We start from the raw sequence: 12,642 nt of genomic DNA, 5'->3' as shown, positions 1-12,642 counted from the left end.
CCGACAGACATCATACACTCTCTGGATCCATATATCCATATGTGGGAGTTTCTGGTTTTAATCATCTGATAGTTATGCATTTTAGGGCTGCAGTGAGTCATATATTTAGCAGGTAAGTTTGGGCTTTGCAGTCAATATGTTCTGCAATCCTTCCCAACACTGCTACTGTAGGACTTAGTGGAATATTTACCTTGGAAAATGTCTTTGAGAGCATCAAATATCTTCCTCCAGAATACACAGAGTTTAGGGCAGAGCCACAATATATAAGTATGGTTGGCAGAGTGTGTCCCACAGTTCCTCCAGCATGAACTCAGATGTGTTGGACCCATCTTAGCAGTTATTTCTGGTGTTCTGTAGAATCTGGTACATTAATGCCCCCTTTGTTTTGGGCAACTGCAGGGTTTTGAGTCTAATTCTAGGCCGCTGTTTAGCCTACATGAAGTTAGAAATTCTTCAATACAGCTTGGACTCTCCACCATTTGACCCTTACGGTGTGTTCACACCGAACGCGATGGACGCGAACAAAACGCCCCAAACGCCCCTAATTTGACGCGTGCACATTCGCGTCTCAAAGCGTGTCCAAGAAAAATCCATAGCGCGTCAAAATATCATATTTTGACGCGCGTGAACCGGAAATGTGGGAGGGATGTGGGAGGAAGTTGTGCCAGACCGGTATCTTTGTCAGCTGTCGAGCTAGCGTTTGAAGAGAGAGTCTCCCCTCTCTATTTACTGTGGAGAGCAGAGCAGCGACGTTAAGGACGTCCTCGCCGTACCTGGGTCCATCAGGTCCTCCAGAGGCGTGAGCAGTTTGGTGAGTTTCACCACTTGCTCCAGGAGCTGCGCCTGGATGACGTTCGATTTCAGCGATATCTTTCCCTCGCCCAGTTTGAGGACTTGCTGTCCCGCGTTGGTCCAAGCATTGCCCGCCTAGACACCAACTACAGGTGCTCAATCCCACCTGCAGAGCGCCTGTCCATCTGCCTGAGGTTAGTAAAAGTGTTTAATACGGTAGTCCTTTATTGATACCTGTGCTAATATATGCTAAACTATCGTTTATACACTGCTAACATGGATGTGCTATGCTATCAATGAATGCCGTCTGTGTTTACTGAACGCAAACTGTGGTATGGAGACGACTATTTATAATATTTCTAGTGATACCCGAAATGTCTCATCAAGTCCCGATTTAATTCGATTTATGCTGTTATCAGTGTTTGCAATGATAGCATGGCTGTGGTGTCACATCAATGTATGCGCTCGGTGTTTGCTGATATCAAACTGGTATTAGGACCACTGTGGGTTAATCTTTGTAGTGATACTCACTCCTTTTTATTTAGACCTGGTTTAATTCTGGTATAGATGAATATTTGTATATAATCCCTGCAGCTGTCAGACTCTATAACAGGGGTCACCAGCCTTTCTTTAAACTGAGAGTTAGATAAAACTGAACAGTTTGATTCATCTTTAGTTATATGGTTCTATCTAGCATATTCTATCTTGATATGCTGTCTTATCACAGGTTAATTTGTCAAAAATATTAACAATGATTCAAGCAAGGAAAGGGATACATTATTTGATAAATTTATTTGAAATAATATAAACATTCTCAAACAGAAAAACATTAAACATAAATATATAAAATATAAGTATTTACAGAGAGACAGGAATAAAAAGGACCCAGCTGCTCTCCAGAGCAGGAACAAGGCTGAGGAGGAAATGCTCCATTGGAGACTGGTGTGGACTCTTCAGGGACACCAGGATGGCCAGCTCCACCGCCGGCGGACCGTCCTGGGACCCGTCCCTCATCTGCCTCGGAGCCGTCCTCCTCTGTGGGCCTGTAAAACAGCACAAAACACAAAGAAATGAGAAGACTGCTACTAGATTTTAATTTCAACATTGAAAAAAAACAAAAACAGGATATAATCAGATTGGTTGTAGATATTTAGTAAAGGTGATCACAAGGCAATCCCACCGACTAAAAAGCTATCAGTGCTTGCTGTACATATCTGTGGGTGCAGCAGCAGGAGCTCAGGGACTGGGGATGCTCTGCTGCAGAATCAGTTGGTTCTATCAATACAGTATTAAATGTTAACAGGTTGAATATAATAATCATAGAGTAGACAGTGGTCCCTCATTTATTGCAGCAGGGGTTCTCAGAATAACTAGCCCCTGGTCACACACTTTATACACTGTTTTCCCCACACACATGAACATTGGTCACAGTTCTCACAATTGATTCTCAAAGTGCAAACCTTTGTAGATTGCAAAACGTTAAAGTATTATTATGCCGCGGTTTGTCTTCATCTGCCCGCCACTTTCGTGCGCCTTTTTCCCTCGCGGTGCAGGTGTCTATTTCCAAATGAGGCTCATAGTTATGGGTATTTTTGTGCTGTTTTTTCTATTGGACGTGATGGTTATCAAAACCAAACATGATAAATTTGGCAAGCGCAGGAGACACGACACGGAGGAGATTTGTCAATCAGGCTGCAGAATGCAATGCTGTACGGTGCAAAAAAAAGAAAGAAAATCAGCGAAAAAGCGAAGCAGTGACGGATGAACAGTGGGACCACTGTGTGCTGTTTATTAATAAACAATAAAATATATTCCTAAATGACAACATGCATAAAAGCAGAACGGTATTTGTACGTCAGTGGGAAAATAGCGGTGGCTTGCTAGCTTTTGTGCGGCTTCCCCGGGTCAGCGAAAACTTTCAAAAGAGAAATGAATGAACTTACCAGGTTGCCCGATCTCTTCACATATCTTCCTCCAAGCTCGGTCCTTTATATTCCTGTCTCGGTACAGGAAGCAGCTGGTGTCGTACAGCTCTGGGTTGTTTGCTACGGCGCTGATTAGCCTTCCCTCCATTGAAGAATGAAGGGCTTTGGCTGGATCTGCCCCTTTGACCTAGGTCACGGCCACGTCACCAGGCTCCTGATTGGTTGTCGCGGCGCGATTTGACGCTGGAGTTCAGATTTTTCCAACTCGAGCGGTAGACGCGTAATGTATGCAAGAGTATTTTGAAATTGATGCGATATTTGACCGGGAGCCAGTGAAGCTGCTGCAGGACAGGAGTGATGTGGTGGATAGAAGGGGTCCTGGTGATGATACAGGCAGCAGAGTTCTGGACGCGTTGGAGCTTGTGGATGGATTTTTGAGTATAAAAATAAGCTGAATAAATACAAATAAAGGGAAAGAGCTGTCCAAACCTCTGTCTCTGACCATCTGTGTTAACACCTGAAATCGGAAACATGTAAATGTAACAAACATGTTAAAACATAAGAAATCAGGAAGGGGCAAAAAAAGCATTTTGCTAAAAAAAGATTTAGAGCAGAAGTTTTTAAAATGAAGATATATTGCATTTATTTACAATTAAAAACACACAGAGCAGAAAGTGTGTTACTGTTTTACATCCACAGACACAAGAAAAGAAGCAGGCAACATGAGGTCAAGTTATGGCAATTTTATTTTTGTATGTCAGTACATGTATTCAGAATAGAGTTTTTAAAAAACAAACAAACGTCCCAAGTAAAGTTTGGGGGGATTTTTGTGAAAGAAAGGTTGAGAGAGGGGGAAGGAGGAAGATGCTGCTGGGTCAGTTCTTTCTCAGCAGTCTGCTCCAGAATCCCCTCCTGTCCTCGGCTTGCTTTTCTTTTGCCTTCAGCTCTTTTAAGGTTTTGTTGAGCTGCTCCTCGGCATCTTTAAATGTTTCTTTCAGCTGCTGTTTGGCCAGTTTTACTTTCTGTTTGAGGAGCTCTTTAGCTTCCTTTTTGTGCTTTTGTATTTCTTTAAGTTCATCTTTGCAGCCTTTCTTGGTCACCGTCGTTTCTTTCTTCAATACCTTCAACTCAATTTTCTCTTCTGCAAGTTCCTCTTGCACTTTCATCAGTTCCTTCTTCATGTTTTGAGTGTAACTCTTTGTATCTTCCATTTCTTTCTTTGCTTCCTGTATTTTAATTTTCTCTTCCTCCAACACTTTTTGAGCTTCCAACAATTCTTTCTTCATATTTTCAATCTCATTTTCTGCCTCGTGTTTACATTTTTTCTCCTTTTCAAGTTGTTGCTTCACATGCAGTAATTCCTTCCTTAGTGTTTCAGCTTCAGCCATTACATTTGCAGCTTCTTGTGTTTCCAACTGCATTTTCCTTTTTTTCCTCTTCAAAAGCTTCCTGCACCTCCTGTAATTCCTGCATCACATTTCCTGCCTCCTTCTTTGCAGTTTGATATTTATTTTTGGCTTCTTGTGCTGTGCTTTTCTCTTCCTCCAATGCTTTTTGAGCTTCCAACAGTTCTTTCTTCATGTTTTCATTCTCGTTTTCTGCCTGTTGTTTTCTCATCTTCTCTCCTTTAAGTTTGAGACCCACATCCAGTAATTCCTGCAATACTACTTCAGTTTCAAACTTTGAATTTTTAGCTTCTCCTCTTGATTTTTCTGCCTCTTCTTTTAATTTGACATTTTCAGCCTGTATCATTTGAAATTTAAAATGAATCAGCTGTACTGTATTGTGAGGTGAAGCACTCGCCGATCCTCTTCTCGATCTCCCTTGATTCATTTTGGCCTTTTAAACAAAGGAACAAACGTTTTGTAGAGGAGTGAAGTGAAGTTTTCGATGTTTCTTCGTCAGCTGTCGTTTGTCCTGCACAGAGATGCTGCTGTAGATGTGTCTCTAGCTGTGTCTGGATACAATGAAACATGCTGTAACTAAGTGCTTGTGTTGCACAGTTCTACTAAACATTCCATTTCATGCATGCTCCGCCCACATGGTCAGGAATGTCAGGTGCTGCATCTCCAAATGCTGCTCCCGTTGCCTAGCAATAACAGCTGTTTACTTTTTGGGGTCTGGTTCATTGTTTAATAAAGAAAACATGTCCAAGTATTGGGTGCTGAGGCTCAGCGCATATTCTAGCCTGCTGTGTGGGTGGGCAGCTAGAAATCACTGGTGGGCAACATGAGTGAGGAGAAAACTGGAGCAGCCAAGCAGGGAGCTGCAGGTTGCTGGTTTGAGTCTCTGTTCAGATGCTGGTGTCTCCTCTCTCTGAGATGTCTGCAAACAGTCCCAGATAAAACAATAAGGATAATAAACAAACATGTGACTAAAATAACAATTATGACTCTGATGTGTTTCATGTGTAGCAGGATGGCCTCTATACAGCAGTCGCTGCAAGCATCCACATCGCCACACTTACTATTCTTTAAGCAGGCGTGCTGGGCTCCTCCTAAGGAAAGTTTGAAACTTCATTTCCTTCATGCTGGTGAACTTTTTACCAAATATTTTCATCAAAGCTTCTCCATCACTGACAGGGATTGTTTGGATCTTCACACTCATCTCCACCAACCCCAAAAAATGAGTCTCCACATTCCACAAAAGTCTATGCAAACATGTAACAGTATCCCATATTCATAGAAATATTATTGATATTATAACAAAAGCTGTCACCAACACAATTGTCCCAAGTGCTTTTTTAAACAGGATTTTCAACCAGAGGATTTCCCTATAGCTTAATTTTTTTTAATATTTTGTACACAACAACAGAATCATTTCAGAAAAACTCAAAATGACTGGTGTCAATATTATTTGCCCCACAAAAAAGGTCGAATATAAAACAATATTGCAAATATTGCACAGTTGAAAAAAAAAGCACTACAGCTCAGTTGTTCCCGCCCTCCTTTGTCCTCCTGTTTCCCCTCCCTCTCCCCTCCAACGAGGAGTTTGATGGTGTTATGGATTCAAATGCTGGGGATGGATACAAGAGGAAAAACCAAAATAACAACACTGGTCCGGCCGGGTTGAGTTAAACGATGATTTTAATGATCACACGCGTGGGAGATGGACACCGTACGCAGACAGCATCAGATCTCAAAATGGTGGAGCATTGATCAAACTCTTATAGCCTCTAGTGGCCCCCACCTAATCATAAAAGCCTAAACATTCACATTCTTTCTCTCACACAGCGCCTAAGCTACGACCTTGGCTCCCTGTTTATCTGCTCCTGCTGAGATGGGGCAGAAAACCTCTCCAGTATGTTCTGTTCTCTTCTAATCAGACAAATAAGGCGATGACTTTCTGCGAACAGTATTTCTTATAACTCAGCAGTATAATGCATCATAAAACAATATCATTCATTCACAATAAATCAGCAGTCTAATGTAATGCAAATCAGTTTAACAAATGCAATAGTTATCACCTTCTTCTAATTCAGGAGAATAATGCAAACTAAAACTACATAATAATTCACAATCTTTAATTAGGGGTCTAACATGGCATAAAATAATATTATAATCCCACACTGGCAAACTTCTCCCGATGTTTCCACTGAAGGGGTTGGAAGTTACAAAGGGCTGAAGGTTAGGTTTGGAGTAAATCATGGATGTGTGCACGTGTTTGTGTGCAGCTTGTAGTGCAAACGTGCGTGCAGAATTCATGCAGACATGTGTAACTGGTCGTTTTGAGGTAGAAAAGAGTGATGTGCGGTCAAGCTGGTAGTTGAAAGTGTCAGTCAGAGTAGAAGAGCATTGTGTAAAAATGCAAGTAATAACAGAAAAGTGCAAGTCATTAATCGCATCACCCTGAAAAACCTGAGTAAGGAGTGCAGCTCCTGATGAAAGGAGGAGCACTGAAAACCAGGAAATGGTGTTTCTGGAACAGTCTGATGACTGAAGCTGGATGTTTGAAGTCTCAGTGAACTGCTTGTCTTTTCCCCACAGCTCCTCCCTCAGCGATATATATGGCTATATGTTATGAACAATGTGCTGATGTCCGTATCAGGTAACAAACAGCGTGACACAAACGGAGAACATTGTGTCCACTCGATAATATGCTGCTCTAAAAAGGCTCCATCCTGCAGGGAAGTCGGCCCAGCTTTACTCGCACAGCCTGCCAGCTCTGTTTGAACAGAAAGGACATCTGCACAAGAAACACAGCAGCCTGTCGCTCAGCACCAACCGCCTCACTGAGCGGATCAGTCTCAGGTACGACACGCCATCACAGATGCAGGGAAACAGGAGCTGTAGGTGCAGCAGTAGTAATAATGTCATGTATGATGCTACCACCTGATTTTGAGGAAGGAGGATACTGTAAACCCAATTTTGTCTGCTTGTTCTGACCTGGATATTCTCTGTTGGCCACAGAAAGTTTGCCATATCTGTAAAGATTCCTGACACTAAAGGTTGTAGGAGGTGCAGTGTAGGTAAGCAATGCAGAGTTACTCTGGTCAGTCTGTTTGTTCACGGAGAACAACTGCAGACACTTAGTCCTGCTCTCTCTGTTTCAGCAAGAAACCCATACACAGATAGCACATTTCTGTGCGGGGCTGTCCCATCTGGCCTGATTTTACTCTTGTGGTATGAGACAGTTTTTTTGTGAATGTCTCGCACATTTCATGAAGATAATGTATGTACTGTGAGAACAGAGCTCTGTGTTAAGCCTGTCTGCAGTCCTAACACAGTGCTGCTTGGAGAAACACGCCTGTGTCACAACATTATGGAAAAGTGGCATCAGTCCAAAGACGTGCAGTTAGGGGACAGGTTCATTGGAAACGCTAAATTGCCCGTAGGTGTGAATGTGTGCGAATGGTTGTCTGTGCCTATGTGTTAGCCCTGCCACAGATTGGGACCTGTCCAGGGTGCACTCCGCCTCTCGCCCTAAGACAGCTGAGACAGGCTCCAGCCCCCCGCCACCCTGAAAAAGGATAAGCGGAAGCAGACGGATGGACGGCTGGATGGATGGATGGACGGATGGATGGACGGATGGGTGGATGGATGGACGGCTGGATGGACGGCTGGATGGATGAATGGGTGGATGGATGGATGGATGGATGGATGGATGGATGGATGGATGGATGGATGGATGGATGGATGGACGGACGGCTGGATGGACGGCTGGATGGATGGATGGGTGGATGGATGGATGGATGGATGGATGGATGGGTGGATGGATGGATGGATGGATGGATGGGTGGATGGATGGATGGATGGATGGGTGGATGGATGGATGGGTGGATGGATGGATGGATGGATGGACGGCTGGATGGATGGCAGGATGGACGGATGGGTGGATGGATGGATGGATGGACGGCTGGATGGACGGCTGGATGGATGGATGGGTGGATGGATGGATGGATGGATGGATGGATGGATGGGTGGATGGACGGCTGGATGGATGGCAGGATGGACGGATGGGTGGATGGATGGATGGATGGATGGATGGATGGATGGATGGATGGACGGCTGGATGGATGGCTGGATGGATGGATGGGTGGATGGATGGATGGATGGATGGATGGGTGGATGGATGGGATGGATGGGATGGATGGGTGGATGGATGGATGGATGGGATGGATGGATGGATGGATGGATGGATGGATGGATGGGTGGATGGATGGATGGATGGATGGGTGGATGGATGGATGGATGGATGGGTGGATGGCATCGGTTTATCTTTAATCTCAAGATTTACTAATCATACAAGAATTCTGTTGTGCTGTTTTGGATGGTTGTATGAACAGGTTCAGCTCAGGTTTAACAAGCATCACTTAACCATCATGAGAATTTATTTAGTTTTTCTTGTTTTCCTTGGTGACTGTTTCACAGCAACTCGCCATCAGGCTCCCAGATTCTCTTCCGATATTTGAACTGCTGGTGTTGGCAACAGATGAGTTTCCTCAGCTGTGTGTTGGAGTGAGAGACTGTAGTAATGATAAACCACCAACCGGCCAACAGCTCAGGTTTGATATTATAGAGCTGGGGCCCGTTCTTCGTACGTCGCTTACTACATCCAAGATCAAATGACACATCCAAGACCAAATCATCGTGCTAACCTTGAGCTCGCTAATCCGGTTCTCCGAACACACCTGCTGTTGACGATTAGTATAGCTGGATGAAGTAATGTGAGATCACTGGGTGTCGTAAAAGGGGCTACGCATCGATAGTAGAAACATTGATCGGCAACCCTCTGATTGGTCGGCAAAAATGTCGAAGGAGCGCGCTCGGTATTTTTCGGCAGCAGAGCAAGAACTCTTGAGTGAGAGATTTCAGGAGTTTCAGAGTTTAATCAGAACGCAAGGGAACACTGCAAAGGCTGCAAAAGCAAGGAGAGAGGGCTGGCAGAAAGTTGCTGACAAATTAAACTCGTAAGTAATTTAATAATAATAATAATAATAATGGAGTGGATTTATATAGCGCTTTTCAAGGCACCCAAAGCGCATGACAATGCCACTATTCATTCACTCTCACATTCACACACTGGTGGAGGCAGCTACGGTTGTAGCCACAGCTGCCCTGGGGCAGACTGACAGAAGCCAGGCTGCCATATCGCGCCATCGGCCCCTCTGGCCAACACCAGTAGGCAGTAGGGTAGATTTATTATATTACACTATATTATCCAATATTATATTACATTATATTATATTATGTTATATTATATTCCCTTTCACATTAGAGCCACAACAGGACCCACTAGAACATGGGAACAGGTAAAAGTGGAATATAAGAATATTCTACAGAATGGTAATATTTATCACTTATATTGATTTTAGTCTCTTGGAAAGAGACCCTGAAATAATCTGTTTGTTTGTTCATGACAGCAACCAAGAAAAGGGCAGAGCAAAAAAAAGACAGGTGGTGGTCCTGCACCCCCTCGTCAACAAGTTGGTTAAGTAAATAATACCCTCACGGGAAAATCGATATCTCTCTATGAGCACACTGTCGCGCTGAGCTAAAGGATCCTGTCTATCCCGCAATATACGCTGAATTCTGAAAACTCTCCTTATCAATCTTGCACCTTCCGCAATGGGTTGCTCGCGTAAACGGACAGGACATGGCTGTGACAGACTTCCCAAATCCACCTTCGCTTTTATAGCCGTGGTCTCCCATCTTGATTACACAAAGTAATTTGCAATTACTACTCTGAAATATGAATTACATCTGAAATAATCACATACATGTAATAGAATGTTAATAGTACATTTCCCTTTTTAGGAAATGACCTGTATGTATCTGTGTGAAATCAATAAAAGGATCAAGTGCTGCATTATCTTTAGTTACATTGATGTTATTTATTTATGGTGAAACAGTGGTGGAATATCGCTGTTGCTTTCGTATAAATGAAGCGGACATACCTGCGTGGCCGCGATCTAATCCTGTTTACATAAAGTAAACCTGCTCCCGAGCAGGTTTACGCTTACGGCTCTGTTGCTATGGCAGCAAGTCCCGGATGAGCTTCCGGGAACCGAACGATCCAAGATCACGCGAAATCGTCAACAATCAAATCCAGCTAACCTACTTAGCGAGGTACGAAGAACGGGCCCCTGAACGGCGCTCCTGTTCCAGTGCCAGGTAGGACCGTATCTGCGTGTCTCTGCTGACTTCCTGAAGCTTCAAGCTTCAACTTGTTTCAACAAGCTTCCTTCTTTCCGTGCGTCAGGAGATAGTGGAGCACTCAGAGCCGTGCAGGTAACCCAGCTGGACCGAGACACTGTTCTCATCACCTTGGAAAGTAAGTCCCCTCGCATATTGTGAATCCTTCAAATGTCTTTCGTGCTCATTCTCAATCTGTGTACCGTTTGGACAGGAACTGTAAAGATCGTGAACCTGCAAGGACTTCCATCCAGACAGCTGGCTGCAGAAATAGTCTTTGACTTCCCCATTGAAACACTAGGTAGAAATAATGATGTGACAAACAGAGTGAATGAGAGCTGATGTGTGTCCTGAAAGCTGAGTGACACCTCCTGTTCTGTCAGTCTGCTTGCAGGATAGTGTGCTGGCGTTCTGGAAGCATGGCCTCAAAGGGAGGAGTTTCCATTCAGATGAGGTGATGAACTAGTAAATTCATCCAACGTTGGCTGAGCTCGTATCATGTGCTTATCATATTTGTTCTAAGTCATTACACATGTGAATTTTCACTTTATGTGCAGGTAACACAAGAAATTACAGATGAGAGTCGTGTGTTCAGAGTTCTGGGAACAAACAGGTATGTTAACAGTATGCTGACAAGAGCTATCAATCACTGTGAGAAACTAGTAATCCTAGTACATCAGAAGTAATCAGGATAGTATTTTTCTTGATACTATTGTTAATAGACCTGGAAGTGATTTTCAGAGTAGCATGTAGAAGTAGCATGAATACTACTAGCATTAATGGTAGCATTAAAGCAGGAGTCACACTAGAGTGTTTGTTCTGTTGGTTACTCAGATCCAAGGATTTAGGAAATGCAGCCTATGTGTTTGCATGCAGCCCTCCAAAAAAAAACAGCCATTAAAGTTACCAACTACCATCTACCTGACACTTTGTACAGAAAACTACTTTCCTTAGTGCTAATTTTCTTTATGCTAGTACCAAATCACAACAATAGTCACTTCAAGACTGTCATGGGCTGGGTCTGATGACCCAGAGCTCATGTATTTCTTGTATATGTTTTTCCGTATGTTATGTTTTGGTGGTTTTCTCTCCCTTTTTTGTCCTTTCTCCCTGTGTGCTCCCGGATGTTTTGGGGTTGCTGAGGGGACTGCGACCCGGAAGTGTTCCCGCACTGGGGACTGCCGCACCTGCCACCCATTAGCTCTCACCAGCTGCAGCTGATAGCTTCATGAGGGGCGTCTTATTAAGAAGGTGGCGGAGCCCCAGTCGGCGCGGGATTATACTAAGTCGAACCTGTTAAGTACCTCCGTAGATTAGTGTGTTGCGATCGGCTTCGCTACTAAAGGCTGCCTGCTGAGCTGTGTGTGTTTTTGTGTCACCAGGAGTCGGGAGTCAGGAACGTCGTCACGAGGGGAAATCACGGAGTGGAATCGGGTTTTTGGAGTTGTCACCTTTTTACTGCTATGGACACGTGCACTGTGTGGGATTCTCAGAGGAATCGCCACAGGAGTCACAGTGCTTGAATTGTATATAGTTGTCGTTTCTGTCCACTCACCATAAATAAATCCACTGTCCTTCACTAGAGTCTCGCGTTTGGGCCCTACTTTCTCTACAACTCCACGGTCTGCTGTCGCAGCCCGTGACAAAGACACTGTATATTGTAAGGTAAAGGCCCTGCAATTATGGTGCACAAAGGTGAAAAACTCCCTTTTAGCAGGTGAAAACCTGAACCAGGCTGGGGGAGGGGCGGGCATCTGCTGCGATTGGTTGGGGGGGTGAGAGGAGGAAGACGGGACAAAGACAATCTGGGGAAGACAGCCAGAGAATATTCTCAACTAATGATTGAATGCAGAGAGGTGTATAAACAGATAGTGAGTGAAAAGGGCGACTGAAGAAGAAACACTTGGTGCATCACGGGAACCCGCCAGCAGCCTAGACTTAGGCTAACTAAGGGAGGATTCAGGGAAGAAAGGAAAGTTGTAATCCTAATGTAAAAGTAGAGAGGGTGTCTGTCTCCCAAACCCAAACTGGAAGCTGGTTCCACAGAAGTGGTGGCTGTAGCTCAGGTGGGGGAGCAGGTCACCTACTCCCCGTCTACATGCCAGATATCCTGCATGAAAGTTGCTCTCCAGTGCATCCGTCAGAGTATGAATGGGTGTGAACGGGTGAATGAGGCAAGCTTTGAGTGCTCAGAGTAGAAAAGCACTATATAAGAACCGGTCCATTTACCATTTACCAAGAGGGGCCTGGAAACCGAAGGGTCTGGCTCCCATTTTACTTTTAAATACTCG

At 44.1% G+C, this 12,642-nt stretch overlaps 1 protein-coding gene and 2 long non-coding RNA genes across 3 annotated transcripts in view; 2 read left to right on the top strand and 1 right to left on the bottom strand.

Moving 5' to 3' along the window:
* LOC120739211 overlaps positions 1-3,246 on the bottom strand; it is an 11,721-nt gene extending 8,475 nt beyond the window's left edge. Inside the window, exons 1-2 of the long non-coding RNA XR_005697143.1 lie at positions 3,235-3,246; positions 1,413-1,420 (exon numbers count right to left, since the gene is read on the bottom strand). This is a non-coding gene — a long non-coding RNA (uncharacterized LOC120739211). The remainder of the gene's footprint in view (positions 1-1,412; positions 1,421-3,234) is intronic.
* The window catches only part of LOC120739208 (mitogen-activated protein kinase kinase kinase kinase 2-like), a 39,611-nt gene that overhangs the window by 17,321 nt on the left and 9,648 nt on the right, over positions 1-12,642 (top strand). The window contains exons 5-9 of the mRNA XM_040040906.1: positions 8,588-8,746; positions 10,397-10,490; positions 10,566-10,652; positions 10,735-10,805; positions 10,909-10,964. Coding sequence (XP_039896840.1) covers positions 8,588-8,746; positions 10,397-10,490; positions 10,566-10,652; positions 10,735-10,805; positions 10,909-10,964 — 467 coding nt within the window. The remainder of the gene's footprint in view (positions 1-8,587; positions 8,747-10,396; positions 10,491-10,565; positions 10,653-10,734; positions 10,806-10,908; positions 10,965-12,642) is intronic.
* On the top strand, positions 6,771-7,347 carry LOC120739210. Its single transcript, XR_005697141.1, has 3 exons — positions 6,771-6,967; positions 7,127-7,185; positions 7,270-7,347. It is a non-coding gene; the product is annotated as an uncharacterized LOC120739210 (long non-coding RNA).

The sequence above is a fragment of the Simochromis diagramma genome, unplaced genomic scaffold, assembly GCF_900408965.1.
Source record: "Simochromis diagramma unplaced genomic scaffold, fSimDia1.1 OVJJ01000288.1, whole genome shotgun sequence".
NCBI lineage: Eukaryota > Metazoa > Chordata > Actinopteri > Cichliformes > Cichlidae > Simochromis > Simochromis diagramma.
The sequence above is the reverse complement of the archived record's forward strand: the minus strand, read 5'-3'. Positions and strand labels throughout refer to the sequence as shown.